Source organism: Glycine soja, chromosome 5 (genome assembly GCF_004193775.1).
Source record: "Glycine soja cultivar W05 chromosome 5, ASM419377v2, whole genome shotgun sequence".
NCBI classification, from domain to species: domain Eukaryota; kingdom Viridiplantae; phylum Streptophyta; class Magnoliopsida; order Fabales; family Fabaceae; genus Glycine; species Glycine soja.
Window position 1 is genome coordinate 37786822 of NC_041006.1, and position 26117 is coordinate 37812938.

At 30.7% G+C, this 26117-nt stretch overlaps 2 protein-coding genes across 4 annotated transcripts; both read right to left on the minus strand.

Annotated features, from left to right (window-relative positions):
* Nucleotides 1-5652: 5652 nt before the first annotated feature.
* Nucleotides 5653-9117, minus strand: LOC114413021 (magnesium transporter MRS2-4-like). The gene is made up of 4 exons (XM_028377170.1): nt 8564-9117; nt 7901-8343; nt 7060-7344; nt 5653-6341 (listed from the first exon to the last, which is right to left on the minus strand). Exons 1-4 carry the CDS (start codon nt 8910-8912, stop codon nt 6063-6065), a joined length of 1356 nt encoding a protein of 451 aa, XP_028232971.1. The 5' UTR covers nt 8913-9117; the 3' UTR covers nt 5653-6062.
* Nucleotides 9118-14282: 5165 nt separating this feature from the next.
* On the minus strand, nt 14283-25948 carry LOC114413022 (phospholipase D delta-like). 3 transcript variants are annotated; one of them, XR_003666857.1, is made up of 12 exons: nt 24939-25948; nt 23851-24807; nt 23290-23406; nt 22904-23098; nt 22048-22326; nt 21888-21956; nt 21603-21753; nt 20771-20919; nt 19803-19973; nt 16050-16247; nt 15248-15610; nt 14283-14811 (listed from the first exon to the last, which is right to left on the minus strand). XR_003666857.1 is itself a non-coding variant. In XM_028377171.1 (11 exons), the coding sequence occupies exons 2-11, from the start codon at nt 24799-24801 to the stop codon at nt 15317-15319; spliced, it is 2574 nt and encodes an 857-aa protein (XP_028232972.1). In that variant the 5' UTR covers nt 24802-24807; nt 24939-25948; the 3' UTR covers nt 14283-15316. The 3 variants fall into 3 exon arrangements, 2 of the variants coding, with proteins under 2 accessions (XP_028232972.1, XP_028232973.1); XM_028377171.1 differs by having other exon boundaries at nt 14283-15610; XM_028377172.1 differs by having other exon boundaries at nt 14283-15610; nt 23851-24814.
* Between the last annotated feature and the right edge of the window lie 169 nt (nt 25949-26117).

Consider the following 26117-nt stretch of genomic DNA (forward strand, 5'->3'; position numbering starts at 1 on the left):
GGGCTTAATTGTAAAACCATGATAAGTAAATACTGTTCCTAAAACTTTTGCTATTTAACGTTTTCACCCCTTTAAGTTTCGGTTATTCCCAAAAAAACAACCTTGGGCTACCAACTTTAAAATAATACTCGTTGTTGTATCGCTGTCCAACTTGGCAAAATAGAACCATAAATTCGTTATTATAAAAAATAAAAAAAAAATCCATAACATGGAAAGATTCCAGTAATAAGATTTTCGACATTGGAGTGAAAATAAATTGACTTTTCCTTAGTTGACTCACATTGGCTCACCCTTGATACCAGATTTTTAATAATGTTAATGATTATGATTAGAACTATTGATTTTTAAAAGCTCATCTAATGATCTAAATGGCATATATAAATGTTGTTTATTGGGAAAATTTAACAAGATTTTAATATAACGTTATCATATAAAACTTTATAAAAATGTTAATTATACACTTTTTTAAATATATTTTTATTATTATATGAAATTTACTAAAAATAATAAATTTTATGAGTCACACGTCTTATTTAATTACTTTCTCTCTCTTAATTAATTATGTAATTTTCTATAAACTTAAATCAATAATATAATATGTGTTAAAAATAGTTTGTTGCTGTAATTCTTAAAATAAATTAAGACTTTTTATAGTCATGTAGACGGTCAATGTAATTCAAAATTTATGATGTTTAAAAAGAATTATTATAAAATTTTAAAAGTTATTATATATTTTTTTGTCATGTTAAAATTTAGCAGGGAAGATCTATTTTTATTTTTAAATGATTTATTATATTTCAAAACGTGTCTATCTAATGTCATGACAAGGAATATAAACGTCACACTAATTACAAGACAAATCCTATTGATGTTCTCTCTGTTACTTTTTTTAAAAAAATATCTTTCTTTTTATCGGTTGAAACTTGTTACAATTTACTAATTTTTTGAATATCACTTATCATTTAATGATTATTTCTTATGATTTAAATATGATAAAAAATTCAGCCAATTACACAATAACGATTTATGACTTATGCATAATTTATAAATATATTTTTAATATTTATAAGTATTACTGTATTTATTCACACACAAAAATATTACTGTCTTTAATATACTAGTTTTTTTTTTAAAATTTGATACCAATATCATGATAAAAAAATGTTAGTTTTTTAAAACAAAAAATATATTTGGTCTGTTTATTATTATGTGTCATTTAATGCTATTTTGTAAAAATCAAGAAGTATAATAAAAAAAAATTATTGCACAATAAACTAGTTGTGGGATTTCCTCCTATACCTCTTTTCCTTTTCATCCCTTAATAAATGGATGCATAGAATAATTAAATTTTAAGAAATAAGTAAAAATATAATTAATAAAAGAATAATTAATATGATAGTAAAATTTATGAACGTGAGATAAGTGAAAACAAAATTTGTACTATCTATTAATTTTATTTTATCTATTAACTCAATAATAATGATATAAAAAGAATAATAATATTAACATTGTGATAAGGAAAGATAATAAATAAATATAATTAATGAAAAATGTTTCTTGTTTATTATCGAATCTAGTCCGTACTTGTTTTGGTTTTAAGACTTTAGAGGCCACCGTGATTTAAAATCAATTGTACTGTATAAAATTAATTTTGTATAAATAAATGTGGGGTTGATTTTTATTTTTGTATGTAATTAGATTTTTTATTTACATTATGAGAGAAAATATAAATTGTATAATCAAGAATGATTAAAATTTAATATAAAAAAATCAGATAATTTTTTAAAAAACTTATATAACTTTTTAAGTGATCACATGATATTAAGATTATATTTGATAAAATTAACTGAAAAAATAATTTATTAAATTATAAGTGTTAAGTAGAACTAATTATTGAAGTATAAAATAATAAAATTATTGTTTATTTAAAAAGGATAACTAGAAATTTAGATAAATATATTAAAGATAACAATAAAAGAAAATATAAAAACTAGAAACTAATCTTATAAAATGTTAGTTTAAGTAATGTTTCAAAAAATCTTAAAAATTATTAAAAAAAATTGTCTATCAAACAATTAAAAAGTTTTTCAAATAAAAAAAATTAAAAACTAACTAAAATATATTATTAACACATAATTTAAATCTTAAGGGCTCGTATTTAGATATATGATCTAGATTTTATTTCTTCACGTTCATATAAAATACATTTATTTCATATGATAGGTTGCAGGTATACTTGATTTTGATAAAAGTGAAACTTTGAGTTTAATAGACACGAATTACTATTAGTATATTACTATTATCACAAAATTCAAATCTCGATCTTATTTAAGGAACCAAGTTTATTCATAACAATATTTTTTTTGAGAAATAGAAAAATAATTTATTAATTATTAGTTTATTAATATAAAAAATTTACATTATCATTTAATTAAAAATCATCATTTATATGATTTTTAAATAATTATTATAAAATTGACAAACTTATTAGTTATTATTGATGACTTTTATGGCTACATGATAGTTAAAAGACATTTATACTACCAGTGTATATATTATTTATTTTTAAAGTAATTATACTTTATTGAAATAATAATTTTCATAATAAAATCACATTTTAGAAAAACATTTAAATAAAAATCAGTTATACCAAAATTTAAAATAAACAGGACCGTATTATTTTAAAATAAATATATTATTAAAACTTTAAATTAAATACATAATACTCGTTTGAAAATGTATTTTTCTTAATATATTATTACTAATATAATTATCAAGTTATTTTTTTATATGATTTGCTAGATTTTAAACTACGGAGAAGAAGTTAGATTTTGTACAGTTGCCTACAAAACGTATGCTGGATTTCACATGATGATTTATTTCTCTTGACCGAATAAAAGAAAGTACTGTTAATATGACAAAGGAAATTAAAAAAAGAAAATGATAACAAGACATTAATATTTGTGTTTTATATTTAATGTAATTTGTTTGCTTAGTTCATATACATTGCAATATGCTGTTTCTTTCCCAGAGCAGCCAACGAAACATACGTTAATTGTTTTCAATGTTTTTTTTTATATATAGAGTTTTCATTCTTCTTCTTCTTCTTTTTTTCTTTGAAAATCTGAAGCGCCAGTCTGATTTATAACATTTTTTTTTTATTTATATTCACAATAAAAGATACGAGTTTTTGAGAAATTGATTTGTTTGTTTTTTATATTTAAAAATATATATTAAACTCTAATTAATTTGAGTTTTAATTGTGGAATGAGCTAGTTTAAAAATATTTTGTTAATATTTATTATTTTCCATTTATAATACTTAAATATAAAACCTTACTTAAAAAAAAAAAGAGTAAAATCTTAGTACGTGAATGCGTTGGTTTTGGTGGTAAATGAGGAGATAGAAATTAGAGTGAGCTGTAAAGTGGGGAGAGAGATCAACGACAGCCAAATCCAAGTATCAATTGGGACAAACAGTTGGGAGTTCCCAACCTCCCTTCAGCCAGAGAATTTAATATACTCTAATAGTACTACTTTTTTTTACTAAACTTCTTATTATCGTTTATTTTATCAATTAATTAAAATACAATCTCATATATATATATATAAATTTAGTTTCTTTATTACTTTATTTTTATACCCCTTGATCTTCATGGTCAAATATCAAACGATCAATATCTTGATTTAATCTTTTCTTTATGCTTATACACTTAGATGGTAGGATTGTGTATCCTCTTGACCTTTATGGACATGGTTGGACTCAAACGATGAATGCTTTGATCTTAATCTCTTTATATTTATGTATTCGAGATTGCAAAATTATGTATTTATTTGACTTCTTAATTGGACACGGTCTATTGATGCACACTCAAAATGAGTATCCTAACATCCTTCGACGTAGGCTAACCAAGTCTTGGACAAGCACCATAAAAGACATTACATAACTTGGGAATAACAATCCACAATCCATGATATGGGCTAGGGAATCTTGGGATAACCGTTACACTATGAGTAATTGTCCCTAGAATATCACTACTTAATCAATATGATTAAAGGTATATAAACCTAACAATGAACCCTAGGACGATAGATTACGCTCACACACTTGAATGCTTTCAGACTAGGTCTCCTACCTTCTAAGACATGATCTAATGGAACAATTTTCATTTTAATTTCTCTACATATACTTGTTTTTATTTTAGTCCTTATTTCTATCTCTCCATCAGGATTATAAAATGATAAAGATACAAAATGACAACTCCAACCTACCTATCAATTATTAACCAAACAAAGCCACATATTAATATCAGTAATTCAACATCAGTAGTAACACACTTCATTTTCTAAAACCCACGCAGAAATTATCAAAAATTGAAAAGCATCAAACTTCCTACCTCTGTTCCAAGACAACTCAAGAGCAATAAGTCGAGAGCTTAGTCATCAACACATTACAAGCGCCAAGATTTTTAACAAATCATGTTACCCAAAGTCCATGCTCATTCCTCAAAACACTCTCATAGGTTGCTTTTAACCACAGATTTGTTTTCACAACCAGGTTCCAAACAGATTTAGCATAAACAAAAATCCCTTAGAGATGAGCATTTTAATCTTTATTTTGCTGGGCTTAGGATTGCATGTGTTTTAATTGGGTGATGCTAGGTGCACCAACTCTATTGCTTGTGTACCCAACATTTGTCGTTAATTCTAAAATTATCCTACGTCGAAGGTACACGAGTTTGTGGTTGATCCGCATGGTTTGTATGGATGAACTTGATCTGTAAGTATAATTTAAACATATGGATCAAGTTGATTCGTATGGTTTGTACGGACGAACTTGATCCGTATGACTCATAGGGATCAACTTGAGTGAAGAATATTTTCTTCCATTCACTTGAAATGTTGGATGCGCCAACAATAACATTGGGTACACACAACACACTTAATAGCATGGATTTTTAATATTAAATTTTAAAACTCATAAACAACTTTAACAACACATTTTAAAATCAGACACACATATATAAAGACAAATATAAATATATATTTAAAATAAAATATAATAAATTTGTAAATTGTAAACCTAAATTTCATGCAAGACATAGACTATTACACTAGTAAAAAAATAACAAAATTTTGATTTTGGAGTATATAAAAGGGAAATCACAGAAACATTGATATTAGCAAAATTTCGGAGTCAGGAAAATATGAAAGAAAAAAAAATTATGCGGTAAGCATAGATCGCATATGCCCCTTCGATCTGTACTCTCCCAACTGAACTATTCTCACATGTTAAAATATTTGTCAAATTAAATATAAATAAATATGACTTGATAGTTGATACAACAACCACAAAGTACAATCGGTATAGGTTATCCTGAAAATAAATAAAATAATAAAAAACAAAACTGCAAAGGCAATATTCTCATATTCATTTCCCACACTAGTAAATGGAGTTATCGTTCTTTTATTGGTATTTTTGGCGTAAATTATATCTACCTTTTATTAAAGAAAAAAAAAATACTCATATACCGTTAGTGTAAAATATATATTAGAGATTATTGCAATGTTTGCAAAAATCCAATGCAGACTAGAAGTATTGAAATTTGAGACAGACATACAACAACTACTCTACCTAAAGTACAAAAATTCCTCATTAGAATTGAGAAGATCCCAATTTTCTTGATAGTTGTCGATTTGTCTGCTTACAAAGTGAACCCTCTTGTACAATGTGGTTGGCTATTCATATAAATCAAGCCCCCACAGTGTCATTTTTCCTTATGCAATTTCATTTGTCATGCTCATATAAATTGAACAAGCCGAAATACACACGGACCCAGAACAAAATGGCCAACACACACGCATGCACGCGACACCATAAAGTTGGTAAATTAAAAATGATGGTGTGAATAATATCGGCTATAAAACACATGATGCTAAAAGCAATGTTGGAACATCTTATACATCAACTATTACAATTATTCTCCGGTGACACGTTTGTGTCTGTTCTTCAGATCACTCGCGGCGGAGATTCAAATTGCCAATTGTCACAACAGCCTTGCCTTATGATCCCAGCAACTTCTTCCATCTTGCATATGCTAAAATAAGCAAGAAAAGCAATACGCAAGCTGCAGACGTGATCCAAACGAAGGGCCAAAATACTCCATCAATGTGATACAAGTTACAAGGAATGTTCATACCAAATGCACCAGCAATCATAGTTTCAATAGCAATAGCAAATGATGCAATAGTCAACGTCAACTGCAGCTGAATAAGTTCATTTCGGTGGTTATCAAGTTGAATGTTGACATAGTCTTCAGTGTCGTCAATATACTCCCTAACCTGCAAATCAGTAAACATAAAGAAGTAAGACCCTTAACAGTTCTAAAGAACAATAAATTGAAACAGCATTCAAGATTCCAGTCAAATTCTCACAATATTTGGCATTCCAGAAACAATAACCAAAATCAGCTGACATTTCAACAAACACAAATGCTCCCTAAAGCCCAACATCTTGGTCTAAGAAACACAGACTAACTTCCTCGCCCCTCAACATTAACAATATAGACTTTCTACCATTTTGTTATAAACAAGAAATGAAAATCAACAGTAGGTTACAACCATTTGTTTTTAAATCAACAGGGCAGGCAATAATATATTTTGTAAATCCAGAATTGCAACAAACTTGGACAAAATACATTACCAGTATCCTACAGAGGGTGAGCTTAAATTAATTTATTGGAGCTTGGGAATTCTTAAGGATAAGCTCCTAGTAGTGTTGCATTGAAACAAGCAAACAATTGAGCTTCTCTCCATCCTCAAGACAAGAGAAAAGTAAAATAATGCAATATTATATCTCTGGTAAGTATCACAAGTCACAAATAAGTTTATGTGGTTGATTCACGTATGCAAATGAAATATATGAAATTTCTCGTCTTAAAGCACAAGTGTGTGATAAAAATTAGATAGATGATAGAATCCAAGTAGAAAACGACAGTTTCATCCTTCAAAATTTGACAGACACATGATTTGACCAGAGTATGGTTGTTAGAATACTTACAGATAATATTTTGTTACGAGTTCCATCCAACTGCATGAAATATGCATCAAGCAACATCTCCAAGTCCTCCACATTGTTATCATCCTCATAATGGCAGGTCACAAGACTTTCACTTCTGTTAGAACCAAGTCGACGAACAGAACGTGAGGTATTAGGAAAGTTATTTGAGGTTGTGGCACCCAAATGAGCCTCCTCAAATTGTTGATTCTGTAACCACTTCCTCGTCAAATATAGTTGTGCCATATCTTCGTTGTCATCTAACAGATGTTCAATTTCATCTCGCACCTGTGAAAGAGGGTCATACACTTTAAGTATGATATCTCAAAGATGAAGGAATGCATCGTCACATACAAGGTAAAACCGCCTGCAATAAATTTTCTATATATAAAACAGTGAACAAAACCCTCTACTTAAGAGCATAAGAAATGACTATTGAACAATGTAACAAAAGAAATTCAACAATTAAAAGAGTTTGGCAAGAGATAGCCTTTCATTCTTTATTCAACAACTGCAGAATTGGATGCAGATTGCTGTCCAATTACATGTTATTTCTCTGAAAAATCCTCAATCATCACAATGCACAATAACTACAAGAATCTGTTGGCACTTTTATTAGCTTGCACATCCCATGGGCTATTAACTGGTGGCTTGACCAGTCCAACAAACTACATTAATTAAAACGAAATTGGACTTGGTACATCTGTTTTCCCAAAGGTTAATCCTCCTATTCTCAATTTCCAGTTTCCACAGTCATCTATAAGTAACAAAATAACTATCCACATCAACTTAGTTATAGCAACAATCAGAGGAAGAACCACATGGTACTTATGCAAAAACATACCTTCTGCACTCTTGCCAGCAACCGCGTAAGATTACTCTTCAAACTCCTCACATGTTCAAGATTCTTGGTGCTAACATTCCGAGCCAATTCATCCAACACAGGGTAAGCACCTCGCTCAAGGTCCGCCACATTCGAGTCCAGATAAGTACACACAGCCTCCAAAGCAATCTCCAGAACTTGAAACTCAAACGGAAGCTCTGACTGCAAACCATCAGCCGCCTCCGGCATAGGCAACCATTGCCTGCCATTAGAGACCTGCATTTCGCCTTCCTGTTCCTCCACGCCGCCGAGAAGTTTAGGTTGACTTTTCCCAGGAAGCTGTTGCCTGAGTTGCTCAACAAAGGGAAGAACCTCCTGCCGAAGAGGATCAAGCAATAACACTTCTTCAGCAGTCACGATTGCCTTTATAAACTCCAAATTAACCACCATTGCTTTCTCTCTAGCTGCAATTTTTTTTATAAAAAAAGACACATTATAATTCTATTCTTCATTCTTCATCATAGTCATAACACCGTCCAAGAAAAGAAAAGAAAACTCAGAACCACAGTCAAGTTACCAAAACAAACACAATTTAAGACACGTGATTCAATTCATTTAGAGAAACCCTAATTTTGAGAACACGATGAAATTGAAAAAGGAAAATAGAGGGGGAAATTGGAATACCGAGGATGTTGGAGGAGTGGGAGAAGACGGGGCCCAAGATTCTCAGGTCTCTAGCGGGAATCGCTGCGTGGCGGATGATGGCGTTCTTCTCCAACTCCACCAGTTCTGACCGGCCCGACCGGTCAAACCTCATCCACAAGCGGGCGCCGCCGGTCTTCTTCTTCGCCTTCGTCAAGGCGCTGCTGCCGGCGCCGGCAGCAATGAGACGGTTGTTGTTGTCGTCGGGTGAGGTGGCGATTCCGGCCGCGTAGGGAGGCTGCGGCGGAGACGGAGGAGGAGGCGGGGCGGCGGTCTTCTTGGGTCGGCGGCGAGAGGCGGAGCGGCGGAAGGAAAAGGGACCCTTACCCATGCTGATGTAGAATAATAATAATTGGTGAACAAAATTATTATTATTATTATTAAATGATTAAATTGAATAATAATAATAATAATAATAATAGAAGAGTGAAGGTTGTTGTTGTTCTTCTTCTTCTCCTTCACCTTCTCCGCTTTGATCCTCCATAAACGAGACACTCCTCTGCCGCACACTCCCTGTTTGTTTTTATGTTGAGGACGAATAACGCTTTAATTATCGACCCACACCCACGGATCAAAACAAATGCAAAAGTCAACGGGTGTGGATTTTTTTATTTATTTACTAGTAACTGCATATTTATCTCTCTATTACCGTTATTTGTATTTTTTTATACATCAGAAAACAACCATCTTTATATTAAAATTCTTAAAAAATATCACTTTTGATTTATTATATTTTACAGTTATTTTATTTTAATATATTAAATTTTTTATTTTTTATTTTATTCCTTTATATTTTTTAAATGTATAATTTTTTATTTTTCTTTTTAATTTTTCGTCATGACATCAAATAATTTAAAATTTAAAATTTAATAAAACATTTCTAATCAAAAATTAAAAAAGAATTAAAATGATATATTTTGAAAGTATAAATAATTATAATTAAAATTTTAAAACATAACGTATAAAAAGAAATAATTATGAAATATATGAACTAAAAGTCACTTTAAGCAAAAAAAATTTCAAGTTATCATGTATGATTCATTTAATAAAGTTTATAATATTTATAAAAAAATAATATTAATAATGATTTATGATTTGTATACGGACAAAACAAAATAATTGTTTTTTTTACATATCTATCCTACAAATATTTTGGTCTTATATTGGTAATTGTTTTTAATATTTTTAAAATAAAAATAGCAAAGAGATGATAGGTACTGTATTTGTGTTAATATTTTAGTGTCGTGTCTGTATTTTAATTAAATATTCAAAACTGATAAATGAATTAAAATTATACATTAAAATAGTGGATGGACTAAATTTATAATAAAAAACAAAATTTTAATAATAATAAAAGGACTAAAAATCTTAAGAATTATTCAAAACTCACAAGAATCATGAGAAAAAACTACTGTGGTACTGTATTTGTGTTAATATTTTAGTGTCGTGTCTGTATTTTAATTAAATATTAAACTGATAAATGAATTAAAATTTTACATTACAATAGTGGATGGACTAAATTTATAATAAAAAAACAAAATTTTAATAATAATAATAATAATAATAATAATAATAATAAAAGGACTAAAAATGTATTTAACAAAAATTTTAAAAATATATTATGAGTATTATTTTTCTTTGGGAGAATTACATCTTTATGACTGCCACAAATAACAATTGTTTGTATGTCATCATGGTCACACTAATGAAATTAGCAAATATGGACTACTATAGTTGTATTTTCAAGAGTTCAAGGATTAAATTCAACGGTTTAAAAGCATAGGAATTACGATAATTTTTTGACTAAAAAATATACGAGAACTAAAAACACAAATTTTCTTAATTTAAATAGGATAGTTTTTTACATTTACGGGGCACAAATTTTATTTTTTGAACAATTTTTTCTACCTTAAGAAAATTTCTCAAGTTTTCTTTAATGTTTTCAAAGTTTTCACTTACTTTAATGGGTTGTTAAACTCCTTAATCAATCCTTAGAAAATTAATCTCCCACTTTTCTATTTTCTTCTTTTATCTTTAAAGTCTTGATCACATTTTTAGTTGAATTGACATGTAGCAATTTTAAATATACAATATGCATTTAGTTCACAGTCTGATTAAGATTTTAGTCAAGTAAAGGAATTACTCAATTTGACCATTATATGACATGCTTAGTGATGTAGAAGTGTGGTGTAATTATGGGTTAAAAAGGGATCCATGTTCGAAAGGAAATGTCAGAGTTTTAGTATTAAAATCTAACGTCCTAAGAAATTTATATAGAGTTCAAAATAAAAATATAACAAAAAGTATATGCTTGTAGAATTAATTAAGATTTAGTAGAAAAATTAAGAATATTAATATTTTGTTTTTTCCTTTTTAATAAAGATAGTGTATGTATATTTATGATGTTTATGGCATTAATTTAAGAATATATTAATTAGTGATATTAGAATTGATCTTATCTTTTCTTATATCATTATCTTTCCTTTTATTTAGGTATTTATCATATTGTTAGGAATCTAGTAGCATTAAGATTCATCTTTTCTTTTCTTATATATTTGTATCAAAGGCTTATATAGGTGAAGATTATTATTATTGAATGCAAATGTGAGATTTTTCTCAACATCTGGGCATTGTACCTTCACCTCACCCTTATATTCTTACGAATCAACGGGCAGTCCCTTTTGTATAATTGTTGGCAACGTTTTATATTTATTAAAACAATATACAACAGGAACTACTATTCTCTGAGTAGGGGCTAAATAATGACTCTTGAGTTTTGGTAAAATGATGCATCAAATAATGGTGGGTGAAATATATATATAAAAAATGAAATAACGGTGAGTGATATATATTTTAAAAATAAAAAATGGAGGATCTTAAATAAACATTTAAGTTACTCATAAAAAAGATAAACATTTAAGTTAACATCTATGGTGCTTAAATTAACATCATAGACTCATAGTATAGATGGAAAAACGATGCAGTTAGATTAAAACATTTTAATTTCATAATTATTAACTGACGCGCTGTCGTGCATATATATTTACCTTTTTTTATTTTCTTCTGAATGATATATCCACTTTTTTTTAAAAAGATATATCCACCTTTCTATTCTATTACACTAAATTTATTACATTATAATGCTCTTAAAACAAACTTTATTCTCATCAGTTTAAATCTATTATTATATACAATGATTTTTTTTGGGTAAATACATACAATGAATTCTAATATCTAATCTTTTATATCTACAATTCCAGTTTAAATTTTGTAATTATTTTGTAATTCAAATTCATACCTTCATATGATATATACATGAGTAGTGTTAGTGTAGCACAATTACTAAGTTTATCTAAATTTTATTACCAAAAATGTAATATTACCAAAAATTTGTCTAAATTTAAATTAGGTTAAAATATGTTTTCGATTCCTAATAAATATTTAAATTTTGTGTTTATTTTTTGATAAAGTTTTTCTTTACCTGGAATCTCTGATTTAAATTTATCTAAATTTAAATTATTCACAATTGCTAAGTTTATCTAAATGTTATTACCAAAAAAGTAACATTACCAAAAAGTTTTTCTTTGTATTATCAGAGAAAAAAATGAAGAAATTTTTTATTAAAAAATAAACAAAAAATTGAAGTATTTATTAAAGATCACTAACATATTTTAGCCTTTAAATTATTTTAGATGATAATATATTTGATTACTTTGTAAACAAAATAGATAACTCTATCTACTATGTATGTGCAGCGGAATAATAAACTTACAATATAAGAAACAAAATTTATACTCACCAATTTTACCTCCAGAAATTGAATGTTTATTTAACTTATTTTTAATCTTCTTTCTTTATATCACTAAAATAAATTCAACCAAAAAAAATATCACTAAAATACTAAACTCTTAAATTGTGTTAAAATAAAAACAATAATAAGTTCTTTTTTTAGAACAAAAACAATAAAAAATTCTAATACTTAGTAGTTGTTTTTTTTCTCAACCATGGGTATTTTCTATGAGAGATAATTTTATTCGAATTATGAACAAATTTTTCTTATAAGTATTTAATATAGTTGTATATTTAGGACTTAAATTTGAAATTTTTTATAAAGCTGAAACAATTAATATCCGAGACGTGATTCTCAAATCCTCTATTTGATTAGTTATGATTTTAAGTTTATCACTCATACTAAAAATTTAATTATAATATTTTTACTTTTAACTCAAAGTTCAAGAGAGTTTAATAATATTAATTCAAGCATATCACATTCGTTCCTCTTGTGATCAAAATGACTTGGATGATTTAGCAAAGCTTGTTGAATGCCTATTGAGACTCGAATAGACAACTCACAAAGACACTGTAAATATACAATTTGGTGTACTTTTTTATTCATAAATCTTTTTTTTTTATTCTTTGGTGTATTGATTTCATTTAGTTAAAGTCCAAAACATACTTAAGTTATTTGTTAAAGAAAATTAACATACACCACCTAATTTTTTTTCTTCACAAATTGAATCTATTATTCTGAATTGGCCTTACTAATTAATTTTATCTAGAGAAGTCTTTTGTAATTGTTTACAACAGGTTGAAGTTAAATCTCATTCCCATACCATCTAAAGCTAGACGAGAAAATTATTAATTTTAGAAAAAAAGGCTTCTTTGTTATTTTGCAGGATTATGGTGCCGGACAAACTAGGATTACTTGAGAGGAAGGCTGGGACAAAGCTTTCTAGAATGCTTCTGAGGGAAGAAATTGATGAGAACTCAACAGTTTACAGGGAGGAAAACAATGGAGGAATTGTTCATGCCCGTGGCAGTAAAGAAGATGATGATAGAGATGGTGAAATGGAAGGATGAGTTCAGTGATCGGGTGAAGAAAATGAGGGTGATTTGAAGGAAATTTTACTTTTATTATTACTGTTGTTATATAAAATGATCAATTAAAAATCAACATAGCTACATATAGAAAAACTTTTGGTACGAATCCTTACGTATTAATGTGATAGTATTTTATTGGATACATATTAAGAATAAAAGAAATAAAAAAATTTGAAATAAATCATGCAAAATCCTTTTGTTGAGTTTGTGTGTAAATATTTAATAATTTATTGACGCATTTCACATTTCCCTCTTGTTGAACTACGTCCTATTTTTAAAATTAAGTAAATTTAACCCTATCTATTTTACTTCCCCTTTTTTTGATACATTCTATTTTACTTCTACCTAAAACACCTAATATTTAGGAATTTACAAATGATTAAACATTTAATAATTAAGATTTAGTAGAAACATGACAAAATTTGAACAAAAAATATTGTAAAATTAGGATTAAAGAAGGAAAATTGAGTTATTTTAAGTAAAACTTGTTGAATTTAGGAAAAAAAGTCAAACAATTTAATTGATGTAAATATTTTAAATAAAAATATAAAAGGGGTTTTAAATAAAATGAACAGACCAACTTTGCTTAATTTTAAAAAAAGAAAAACTTTATTTGACTTGAAAAACCTTAAAGAAACAAAACCATAGATAATCCAAACTAAGGGAACCAAATCTAAAATTAACTCAATTTTATTTAAGAGAAAAATGTTAAGAATACTCTCTTATATAAGATAATTCCTTGGTTGAAAGAAACATATTGAATCTCATTCATGTAAAATAACATTGAATTTTGAACATTAGATAGGAATCGCGACAAAGATTTAAATCCCAACTTAACAACTTCAAATTCTTCAAATTGAATGAAAATCATATCTAGATTACAGATTTACAGTATAGGGGACAGAAATACAAGAACTGTATGTTATGCATAATCAATGATGTCATGTATTATGCAGCAAGAATATCTTAAGTTCCCAACTCTTTTTCCATTCCTCATCTTCATCCCGTATATTAAAAAGCCACCAAACTAGCAACTAAATTAAAATTGCTACACGTGAAAGGAAAAACCATGATCCAAAAAATACATTTCATGCATCAACTGAATCTACTGCTCTGCTTACCCCTGGCATTATACATGTGCATATGCTACCACATTATAGATGTTACTCAATGCACCAGCCAACCAAGTACGTCAAAAGCAGACTCAATTAGGAAATTAGAGCACTCATGCAGAATGTGACCACATCATCTATATTTTCCAAGCTCCAAGCTCCATCTTCCTCTTGATTGTTCTCTGACCATAATGTATCTATTGTTCCCACAACGGTAAATATAACTGTGCAGGAAGGCTGAAATCCATTTTTAATCAGTTGCGTGAGACAAAAACTTACATGTCCCTAATGTACAGACACGTCGATTATGAGTAGCAAAAGCCCTCGATACATCTAGTTCATACTAGCTACAAATTTAAATTGTACTACTTTCATTTAGAGCTTTATTTTGATACATTGTCAGTCTAAAGATTTTTATATGACAATTAGGGATAGATATTATATCCAGACTCTATGGATACCCGCTCAATGGGAACAGATCAGGGTCTGGCTATTTACCACAAAATTTAATGGGATGGATGCAGGAACGAGTACTACTAGTCTAGTACTCAACTAGTCCCATACTCGCACCTATATATATATTAAAAGAGATCTATGCACTCACTATCAAATACAGAAATTTACATACAAAAGGTAATTTTAAGTGTATATAAATTGGCTTTACCATCATTACCAATTTTTTGAGCTGCAATTCTTAGCGGCTATATATATCTGTAGGCGAATATTCTAAGACTTTGGTTAATCAGGTGGTTAATGCATCCGGAAGTGAATTTGGTGATCCAAGAATTTTGCCACCAACATCAGGAAAGGATTCATAATCATCAAGTGCACTGACTTTTCCATCCCTGCTGATCTTAACTGGATATTGCATCAAGTGTCCCCTCATCCGATTCTCTTCCTCAGACACATATATGTCCCAGTTTCGTTTGGCAATTTTGTTGACATGTCTGACACATTCCAGGTTGTGAGGTTCAGCAAAACAATGATCAAGACTGCCAAGGTGCTCAGCCCACAGTGACATTCTGTATCCATACACCTACACCAACACAATCGTTGAGGGAATTGCCAATTACTGAGAAAAGAAAAGATGAAATTACATAACCAAGACCTATTCACTGATCTGAGTTTATGCTACGAGTCCACTAGTATGAGAGGGTGTCATCAATTATGCTTACAATGATTTATTCTAATAAAATAGCATGCATGATTCATCCAAAAGATATAAACTATTTAATGGTGGGTTGGCTTTATAACACTTTGGGTTGATACAAAGATTGGAACCTCAAGATTATACTTTCACACACACATAAATATTTAGTTAATTAACTTTCTTTTGGTCGTGTCTAATTATTTCGTGTGTTTGCAATATGTGCTATATATATATATATATATACTTTTATCTTAGATTAATATGCTCATTTCTTAGCTAGTACAACTATTCTAGTTCATTAACAAACGTAGCTGGAGCTTCAAACCTGGCCACGTGGATGAGCATTCTTTTCTGTCCATGTATATTTTGGTTGATAGGCACCCATAGCTATTTCTGTGTCCCTTGAACCATCTAAGGATCTCTGGTTAATGTTTGCTGATCCAATAATTACGTATTCGTCATCAACTACCATTCCTTTGGCATGAACATAAATCATAAAACGTCTGAATTTTTTAACTGATACCTGATTATAGAAAGGGAAAAAATAACAATAAGATCATAAACTATCACCACATAAACAGAAAAAGTCTGCAAATGGAACTGCATGCACCAACTGATTACTTCTCAAATGTAAATATGTAATGGCCATTATATAATGCTGACACACTTTTATAATTTATTCAAAATTAAGTAAATATTCATTTGACAGATAATCCAGATCATTTGGCACTAGGCATATATTTCATTGACAGTCTCATCGACAAGACTAATACAAACTTATGGAATATCTGTGTGAAATGTTGAAAATGATAAAATCAGAAGGAAATATTTTCTTTTATTTCTTCCTTTTTGAAGTTGTATTTTCCATCTAAGGAATTTGATCCAGAAGACCAATAAACATTTTATAAATTTAAGTTACTCTAAACTTGCAATCTTGATTATGTTTAAGTTAACTTTTATGCTAATAAGTCACACAGATATAGATATGAAGGCTGGGACTTTAATCTCCACCAACTTCATTCCTGCTAGACGAGAAGGAGCCATGTTGCTCATTACTCGTCACACATGTATGAAACTTGATTTGGCTTACATAAAAACCATTTATAAGTAAGAATCTCACATTATTATATGCCAATTTTCTTCACTGCTATGTTTAGATGCACTTGACCTCCCAGACATGTGATTTCCAGGACTTGTTAAGGATTCATCAAGATTTGGTGCTTGGAATTCAAACTTCGACTATGTTGTAATTTCTATTAAGTGCTTTGTCCAAACATAGGTGGGTAATGAATGGGTAAGACAGACCACCCATTATTCAATCATGCACTATGGGGAGATTTTAATACTTACATGTAGCCAGACATGACCATGACCACTGTAATGCTTACAATTGATTAGTTTGAATTAGCTCAAGACAGAACCCTGGGGATACACAATCCAATTACAAATTAGGGATACACAATCCCAGACCAACACTTTATTATTATTTAACGGCTACAAGATCTACAATTCCGTGAGCTTGGGCTTCTTCTGCTGGCGACATAAAAACATCTCTTTGCATGTCTTCGGATATAAGACATAAATGTTTGCTAGTTCTTTGTAGCATAAACCCCAAAATAATCTAAATAATCTTTCATTAAAAGCTTTCAAAAGTAATAAAATACCAATACCCTAAGAGAGAACTCCAAATATCTATATGATCAATACAAAAGGGTGGTAGTTTAGTTTAGCCTAATTAGAAGCTCTCAAGGACCCTAAGTGATAACTAGTCTTGACAGTGTCCTATTAAGGGCAATGATTATTATAATTATTTCCTAAAGAGAAGAAATGGCATTAAACTGGAATTTATGCTAGACATCGAAGCACGTTCTATAAGAACGAAAGTGAAGCAATAAACTGGGATCAATTGAATGCCACAAGAGAAGAACGAGTTGGTGATCGATTCTCATCCAATGGTCCTTTTCGTTCTCGGGGATTTCGCTGGGTTTCTTCGTTAAATGGTCGTGGAGACCTTGGTCTTTGAACCCATTACAAGTAGTTTTTGCCGTTGAATTTCCCGGGGGTTAGGGTGGCGTTGGCGGGAAATTCAAACGACGCCGTATTGTTGCTAGAGGATCCGATGTAAAAGTCATTCTCACCGTTATTTAGGAAAAGTGGAACCTATTTCACACGACCAATCAAATCTATACAATAAAAATATAGAATATATCATTTGAATGAACACACTTTTTCAACAATATATTTTCAATATTTTATTTTTCTTTTTTTAATCCTGTAATTACCAATAAAAATCTTTTTGAATCATTTCAAAATATTATTAGTGTACTCTTATTTTTTATTTACATGTTCGATCTTTTAATTAATAAATATAATTTTGATGATGAAAAATAATAAATAGTTTTTGAAAATTATTAAAATGACAATTATTTTATGATAGAATTTATTTCGTAATATCCAACACTTCTAACTCAAATGAGGAGTTTATAAGTTTCCAACTTTAAACACAACTTATAAGTTAATTTTATCAAACAAAAAGAAAATTAAACAATAATTTATAAAAAGTTTAATGTTACTTTTGATTTATTAATTTTTATTTTGAAACATTAAGTTTAAAAATTTTAATTTTGATCTTTTATATTTTTAAAATGTATCATTTTAATATTTTAAAAAAATATTGAACTCTTTAATTTTTAAAATTTTAAAATAATTAATTTAACTAAAAATCATCATTATCTTTAATATTTTAAAAATTATAATCAACCAAAAAATAAAACACCATCTACTCACACATCTCCTCCTTCCTCCGGCGCCGGCGACAACAACCTCTCCCTCGTCGCCGACCAGAATCCCCAGGCCGGATGCGAAGCCGTGCTCTTAGCCCTCTACGCGCACGAAACATTAAGCCTAAAAATTATAAACAGATGAGACAGGCAATGGTGCGTCCAAAGCTATCCCAATCCATTACATCCAAATCATCCTCCAATCTGAACCAGCGTCGCCACCTCCGTCGTCGAGCCTCCGACAGACTCCGACCGCGCCATCACCTTCGTCTACTACTCCCCCTCCGCGCTGTCTGCTGTACCTACGACGATTGTCCCGTCGTTCGATCCATTCTCCGCAGCTTGTTCGTCACCAACGACGAGCGCGACCGTGAAGAGCTGCAGCACATCCTCGGCTGCCGGATGAAGCAACAACGCAACCAAACGTACAGGATCTAAGTTTTTTTTGTTCAGATCTGAGCATTCTTTTTCCCAGATCTGAGTTTCTTTGTTTCAGATCTAAGCTTTTCTCCCACACACGTTCCAATTTGAACTTCAATCGCTCATGCTTTTGCAACCTTTTTGACTCTGTTTTGTTTTCATGGTTGTTCTTGTGTTCATAGTTGTTGGCGGGTATAGGGGGTTAGGGTTGCCAACGGAATTGGTGAAGTTGGCTGTGGTGCGTGCCGGCGGCGGCGGGTATAGGGGGTTTGGATGGTTGTTGGTGTTTAGGAAAGGAAAAAGGTTAGAGATTAGGATTTTTTTTTTATAAATAAAATAAAGATAAGAACGTTTAGAAATCGGCACTGTATTGAATTAATTGTTTTAAAATTTAACAATAATTATTTTAAATTTTAAAACACTAATGAAATTAAATGTTTTAAATGAAAAATAAAAAAATATCAAAATAATATATTTTAAAAATATAACAGACAAAAATGTAAAATTTTAAATTTAATGGAGCACAGGTGGTATTAAACCTATTTTTGAGTTGTTTATTTTTAGAAAAAAATTTATGCTGTAATAACTAATAAATTATAAGTTGTTGCAGGATTTTTTCTGCATTATGAACCTAAGCCTTTGTACACAAGGTAAAACAGGCACAACCTATTATCGAAGTTCTTATCAATTTGTAGAATTCAAATGTTGCAATAACTATTTTGATGAATGATGAAGGCATTATTGTGACAGGAATTAACTGCTTGTGTTTTCATAATGAGCAGGTCAAGAAATTCTAAGTGCTGTTCAATAAGTATTTCAAACAAAATGCAATGCATAATTTGGATATGGAAACACAAGGGTAGTTTAGTTTAGCATACCAAAGCGCGGTTTTCAGATGGATTTGGTGTTGGTGAAATATTTGTGGATTGTGGTTCTCTCTTTCCAAGGCAGTAAAAATTGAGATAATCTTGTGGATGATACTGATAAGAAAGTCCTGCTTTTTCAAGGGCATCAGCTACAATCTTGTACATCATAGACATTGTCTGTCCCTATAGTCATCCAAATTTCAAATACAAGGGTTGTGATAAGTACACCTCAATCATATTTGTTATGCCAAAGAATAAACGAAAAAGACAGAGATAATAAGAAAAGAATACACATACATATATTATTGTGGTTCAGCTAATGTGACCTACATCACAGACAATGAGTCTCAAACATTGAAACAATGAACATCCGTATTTTTACTCTAACTTGCGACTCCATAAATCCATTTACATTATAAGGAGGTACATAAAAAACAGGCCTCATAATTCAGGACAACTCGTTAACAAAATTCCAGGCTTCTCAACGATATCCATAAATTTGTGTCACTTATGTTATGTACATCTATTAAATATTGGGAATGTCAAACCCCCAAATTCATCCTTCCCCTTATGGTTTGTGAGTTCATTTTCTTCAACCAATTGAAGGTGAAAGAAAAAAATAAGTGTATGCCAATATATAAATTGAACGAAAAAATGATTTAGGAAGGCAGTAGAACAGTTTGAAGGAATTTTTTTGTTGATTTTTTTGGGGTACATAGTAGAATTTTAATGACAATAAGTCTGTTGCATGTGACTTTTAAGTTTGCAGTGATTGTGGATTATTAGAACATTTTCATTAACCACATTGCACTAGTTTCCCTCAAAGAATATCCATTACTAGGTAATAATATATAAGTTTGTGGAACAAACATGTTCTACCAAACTGACTTCCTAATTTAGACTGACTCACATGAAAAGTACTGAAAATGTTCATCTGCAAATTTTAACAAGGGAATATACCGAATAGAAATTGGTCTGACCTGCCAGAACAATATTTCTTGAACAGCAGCACTTGTTGGAACACCCTCTGGCCACATTGGTATAACTATATATACACAAAAACGTTCATTTGCACCGATCTTACCAGCAATTTTCAAAGCCAACTCCATGGGAACCAAGTGGTTAGCACCTGTTAAGATAAGAAATAAAAACCTTACACTTGCAGTGTATTTGTAAAAACTACAGCAATGTGTACCTCTCAAATTGACTTAATATTCAAATGCTACTGAAACTTAGGATCAGGAGAGTGGTATATTTCCCTTAAATGTTAGCAATAAATATGAATTTGTATAATGTATGCAGGCATTTGAAAACAATATTACAAAAAGAAAAAATAAAGCAATAATAAACCCTTCAAACACCTTTTGGTGCACACCATATTTACCTAATAAACTCTTAAGATTAAGAAATCTAACATGGAAACGAATGCAAGGTTGTAAACTTGTGTCTTTATATCCTCCTTTTATCTCTCGCACGAACCATAGACTTTATTGACTTGTACTGAAAAAAACAAGTGTATCCTTCTTTCAATTTTCAACTTCCTCTATTAACATCCAAAACTCCCTCTAATGCCAAGTCTTTATCTTGGATAGTGACACTTAACAGGATTAATATGCAAATGATTTGTTGTATATTCATGCGCCTCCCACTAACCTGCCATGTTTGTTCCTTCATAGATACACAATTATATCTTCTGGGTCTGTGGCATATATATAGGTACATTACCTAAAGGCCAGAATTTGATTTTGTAACAACGCAAAAACTAGCAATGCCTTATAAAGTTGAAGATATTGGAAAATTAAGTTTATCTACCTGCATTGTTTTTATATGAAGGCCAATGATAGGAGGAGCCCAAAAAATACTGATTCTCAATATATACAAAGTGCTCAGCGGATCTTATTGCTCTCACATAAGCAGTATGGATGCTTTGATCTACTTTCAAATTTTTTCCACAAAAAAGATTCTGAAACAAATTAATATTAAAAGTTAAGGACTAATTTATCTCAATATAACTTGAAACCACACCCCAATGTGAAGGTAATGAAAATAACAAGAACTCGTAGTATAAAGGGGCATCACGTACAACCTTGTTCTCACCTGAGCCTTAGCTTTGTCAACATCCTTAGGAAATCCCTTCACAGATCCTGAATCTATGGACCTAAATATCTGTATTAAATGCAAATTCTAGTTCATAATCTTTACTTGATTTTATCAGGGGCACATGTACATCACAGATTCTATCAACATATTTCCATACCTGCACATTCCAACTCTCGGGATCATTTTCATCGGTTACATGAACAGATTTATCGCCGTTGGAAGAAGGAGAAGGTTTGACAATCCATGAAATCCGGTCTAGCCTTAGCAAAGCGTCATCATGCCAATTGGTCACCTTTTTGAGCCTGAAGTCGCGCCATTTTTTGGCCTTCCTCCATCTTTGTTCAAAATTGGTCAATATATCATATGCTGCTGGACCTTCAATTTTGCAATGTAAGTCATGCCATGGCTGCCTTGGTGCACATGAATTCGAATGTAACTGTGTCATATAGCACACAATTTCAGCAAATTCCCTTATGATATTTTTTTCTCCTTTATTTGGTGCTGATGTGTGCATTTGTTTTCCTTCTCACTTTCACCCATCACCGTGAATATCAAAAAACCATAGCATATACTATGTGTATAGAAGATAAACATTGACATAATTGATTTTACAATGACATATGAACACTCTCATAAGGCAAAATCACCATATAAGGCAACATTGAAGATCAACAGATAATCTAGCAAATGAAGTTTATCAAAATTAACAGACAAAGAAGAAGATTTTGAAAAACTCTCGAGCAAAATCAGAAATAAAAATTTGGTTTTGTTTAGAGCACAGCATCATTCTTTAATCTATTTACCAACCCTACCCCATTGGTAAGGCTCTCGCTTCTTGTCGTCATTATTGTTGACAAAAATCAGCACACAGAAAAAGCCAGAAGTTGGTATTATTATCTTTATTCCACTGTATGCACATAAAGATATGTTTTATAAAATTCCCTAGTAGTATAATAAAAGAGAAGGCATGCTTTATTCTTGTGAATTCTTCAATGTTTACAATAAACACTTACTTGAAATGTAGGATTATGAAAATCATTATGAAAGACTGTATCTAGATCACGAAAAAGCCGATGCTCCGGTGTATCATATCTACCATCACATAGATCCAAACCACCAATGAAAGCTGTTATTTTCCTATTATTCCCAGAACCTAGACTGTCTACAAGAACACATTTCTGGTGATGCGTAAAGAGGGTTCCCACAACCTGGACCAAATGATTCAATCAAATTAGTATTGTTTTAAGTTTTAGCTAAGTACACAACATGACCTCGTTATATCTATGACTACTACTAAATGTAAGTCTTCCAGTTAAGAAATAATGACATTGATGGTGACATCAAATAGCTAGTATCTTTATCCAACACAATTCTAAACTCAAATGCAAGAACTCCGTGCCTGTTGCTTGAAAATACTGAGCTTATTGCTTGCATAGCGTGGAGATAGCACACAATGAACAGTAGAATGTTTGAAAAACTTCTTAGTTTCTTCATCATGAGTCTGCATGACACCATCCTGCAATCAAGAAAATCAAATATTATAATGTACATTAATTTTAAATCTTAGTGACACAGGATTAAGTACAAAGTTTTTATGCAACCATATCTACATTACAATAATCCCTAATGAAGGAAATATCTGCTAAACCTTATATTTTAGGAATCTTAAAAGCCTAGCATCTCATCACTGAATGTTAATGGTGCATATACAAGATAGTCTAAGCAAATCCACCCCCGTAAAGAAGATACATCACCACTATCTTTTACTTCAGAACCCACCCAATTTTATCCTAAATAGAACTTTACTTTGTATTACTTTATGGTATGAAAGTAATATCATGAATTTATTTGGAAAGCAGTGCAATAATTCAGGACAAATAAAAAACTAACTTCCCTAGAATTTGATGAGGAAATCAATAGACATCATGTTTATTTTTCTGATCAGGGTAATGAGAATTACTGTTTTCAAAAGAAACTTGTCATGTGAAGTTCTGTCATCCCAAATCAGCATAACCACTCGGAGCCCTTCTTGTGACTTGTACTTCAACAGCTCTCCAAGTGAAAGCTCTCCCCCAGAAGGCAATGGTTTTGTTGCCTCTCTGACCAGCCTCACTGGGTGGTAAACTGACCATCCTATAATGTATATCAGGTGATGAGCTTCCAAAATTGCATGGCATATGTCCTCCCAACATTTATTATGCTGAAACACTTTTCCACCCTCAAGTGTAATTTCAGGTAGCATACCATCAGGTAAATGTGCATCTTGATATAGAGTCACACTCCCTCCTTTCCTGAGAGGGAAATATGTTTTAGGAACTCCTAAGGCTTTTCCATCCCCACTACTAATACTTTCTGAACGGTTCACTCCAATTTGCCTATACTGAACAGAAATATGCAATTCAGGATAAGGTTTTAAGCAGTTTCCGTACTGACCAATGATGGGAAACCAATCATTAACAGTATTTCCTGCAATTATCTTCTGAACAGGTATCTCCACCACTCCAATGAGTTCAGCCCCAAGAATATCATTGTCCTTCACAAGGAACTCAAGTTTTTGAGCAGGGTGAGCAACAGGCACAATAAACTGCTCATCCCACAAAGGGTTCTCACAGTTAGCAATCACTCTAGTCTGAGCTATGGTAGCCCCAGCAATGCATACAGAAACATAAGGGTCACTAGTTATCATCTTGTCTTTTCCAGAGTGTGTCTTTAGTCCTTTTATAAATGGAGGGTGGCACATGTTGCCCATAGTGATGCATTTTCTAATTGTTTCACTGGATAAATCTAAATTTGGAAGAGACTTGGCTTCTATTATCAACAGATCCAAGTCACCATGTAAGAAAACCGGTCCATTAAGGCCTTCATACTCCCTGTTTGGAGAGCTTTGGGAAATACCACCATGACAATCCATTTCAACCTGAGAACTCAAAAAAGATGCATGTTTTCTAAATTAGAACACTTTGTTTTCAGGTGCTAAAATCCAAATTCAAGATGCTTAAAGCATTATGGAAAATAGTTTCAAAAAAATATAACATGCATGTTGATCACCTTATGATCCTTTCAGTTATTTCACATCATCATCTTTTGGTTGTAAGGAAAACATGCCTCTTCAACAAATTCTCAGAGGTTCCAGTCTCTTTGACAAAGAGAGGAGAAGAAAAACGATTACCTGGAGAAGAAGCCAATGACAAGAAATAAAAGTAAAAAAAGGGAAAAGAAAAGAAAAGAAATTTGTGTGTATATGGATTCATGTAACAATGTTGCAGTTCAGAGCATGGTCCAACACCACGTCCACAAGAAGCAGGAGAGAGGTTTCTTAGGCCGAAAATGGTGGCAAATCTCGTGGAATTAGAAGTTTGGAACCCATCTCTCTCTTGGTTTTTCATTTCCTGAATTGGCATATTCCAAACGAAATCCATGCATGGGAGAAAAAAATTATAGAAAAATATAAAAAGAAAGAGATTGGTGAGGTGGAAGCTGATGGAGAGACCAAGAGATTGGAGACATTTTGCATGGAACCAATGAACTTTGTGCTTTCTTCTGGTTACCCCTCTCTCTCTCCTATACACATGGAAATGTTTAAGAAAAGGAAAAAGATTAATCTATGTTTATCATCCTGACAAATGTTTTTTCTCCTTAAACTTTTCTTCCTTTATAATTTTTAGTCATTTTCATATATTTTATTATCATTTTAAATAACTTATCACATTTATCAACTTACTTTTTTTATTCCCATCTCTCTCTTGCTCTTCCATATTTTGGCCATCATAATTTTCAGTCCTTTCCCTCTGTTTTGATTTTAAATCCTTAAAAGATTTTTTTATTTATTTTAGTCTTTGGGGTCAGGTAACAACTTATTAACTTGTCAGGTTATGACAAATTGTCACACAAGTTTATTTTTTTTCAATTTTTTTTTTGTTTATATATCCTCATTTGTTCAAAATTGTGGACAAATTTTGTCACTAACTAAATCAACTAATTTTTTTTAAAAAGTATGAATTAATTAGTCTTGTATGACAAAAGAAATAATAATAATATGGTGAGAAGATGTGAATTAATTGAAAGAATATATTAATATTGTTCCTGTCTTCTCTTGCTAATAATTATCACAGATATGGTTCACCCATATTTTGTTCAATTACTATCAAAAGCCATACACAAAACATTACAATTGGGCTTGTCATGTTACTTGCCAGTTGAAAAATTAAAATTACTCTTATTCTGCCC

Coding starts and splice junctions, on each gene's coding strand:
- LOC114413021 (XM_028377170.1), bottom strand. CDS start 8,912: ATGGGTAAGGGTCCCTTTTCCTTCCGCCGCTCCGCCTCTCGCCGCCGA. Junction 8,344..8,563: donor CCACTCCTCCAACATCCTCG/GTATTCCAATTT, acceptor AAAAAATTGCAG/CTAGAGAGAAAGCAATGGTG. Junction 6,342..7,059: donor CTCGTAACAAAATATTATCT/GTAAGTATTCTA, acceptor ACTGATTTGCAG/GTTAGGGAGTATATTGACGA.
- LOC114413022 (XM_028377171.1), bottom strand. CDS start 24,801: ATGGATTGTCATGGTGGTATTTCCCAAAGCTCTCCAAACAGGGAGTAT. Junction 21,957..22,047: donor CCGAGAGTTGGAATGTGCAG/GTATGGAAATAT, acceptor CATTTAATACAG/ATATTTAGGTCCATAGATTC. Junction 21,754..21,887: donor TTGACAAAGCTAAGGCTCAG/GTGAGAACAAGG, acceptor AATTTGTTTCAG/AATCTTTTTTGTGGAAAAAA.